At 58.1% G+C, this 847-nt stretch overlaps 1 protein-coding gene across 1 annotated transcript in view; it reads left to right on the top strand.

Annotated features, from left to right (window-relative positions):
* CSUI_003177 (ap2 domain transcription factor ap2xii-8) overlaps nucleotides 1–847 on the top strand; it is a 9,294-nt gene that overhangs the window by 4,466 nt on the left and 3,981 nt on the right. The window contains exon 3 of the mRNA XM_068063375.1: nucleotides 21–827. Coding sequence (XP_067924644.1) covers nucleotides 21–827 — 807 coding nt within the window. The remainder of the gene's footprint in view (nucleotides 1–20; nucleotides 828–847) is intronic.

Raw genomic sequence — 847 nt, 5'->3', positions numbered from 1 at the left:
CAAGGGCCTTCCACTTTCAGGTGCTCAGTCAGCTATCCCCAGTCCAGCTGGGACAATACCCTCGTCTTGCCCGACTGCAGCAGGAGTGAAGACGGCGCCTTCTGTGTCATCTGCACTTCCGAGCGTATCTGTGACCCCGTCAGTGGGCCCCCCCGGAGGAACAGCCGCTCCCGCTCCAAGTTCAGCTGCTGCTCCTGTCTCGACGATTGTTACTCAGCACACTCCAGGGGACCCGAACAGTAATAAGGCAGCACCTCAAGCGGTCACAGCAGTGGGGCGAGAGTCGGAGATGCTGCAAGCGGGTTTGACAGAGGGTGGATGTATTCGCTTGTTTCTGCCTTTTAGTGCGCTTTCTCGAACCGTTGTGATGCCTCCGGGTGGGACAACAGCAGCGACGATTATAGTACCAGAGACGAAAATTCTCGTGCAGCCGGGCACTGTTGGAACTGTAGTCATTGCGACAAACCCATCGGGAGCAGCAGCTGGTGGAGTATGTGGAATGAGTGTGGGAGGAGAGTCTGGAGGTTCTCCAACCTGCACTAGTAGCACAACGGCAGGAGGGGGGAGCAACGTGGACGATGAGTGCCATGCAAGCAGCGAGGCGAGTAGCAGTACGAGTACGTCTCCTGTAAGTAGCAGAGGTGTTGGGACAGTTGTAGTCGGAGGTGACAGGGGTAGCACAACGGAACAGACTAGTGGACTCCATACTGGCGCTACAGCAAGTGAAGCGACTGGAGAAGGAGGACAACCTACCCCAGGAGGATCCCGGCCGACCAGCTCAGCGGCAGCGTCATCGTCGGGGACTGGCGGTGAAGCAGCGGAAGACGGTACCAGTTCCGTATGCGGC

The sequence above is a fragment of the Cystoisospora suis genome (assembly GCF_002600585.1).
Source record: "Cystoisospora suis strain Wien I chromosome Unknown contig_1381, whole genome shotgun sequence".
In the NCBI taxonomy this organism is placed as follows: domain Eukaryota; phylum Apicomplexa; class Conoidasida; order Eucoccidiorida; family Sarcocystidae; genus Cystoisospora; species Cystoisospora suis.
The sequence above is the reverse complement of the archived record's forward strand: the minus strand, read 5'-3'. Positions and strand labels throughout refer to the sequence as shown.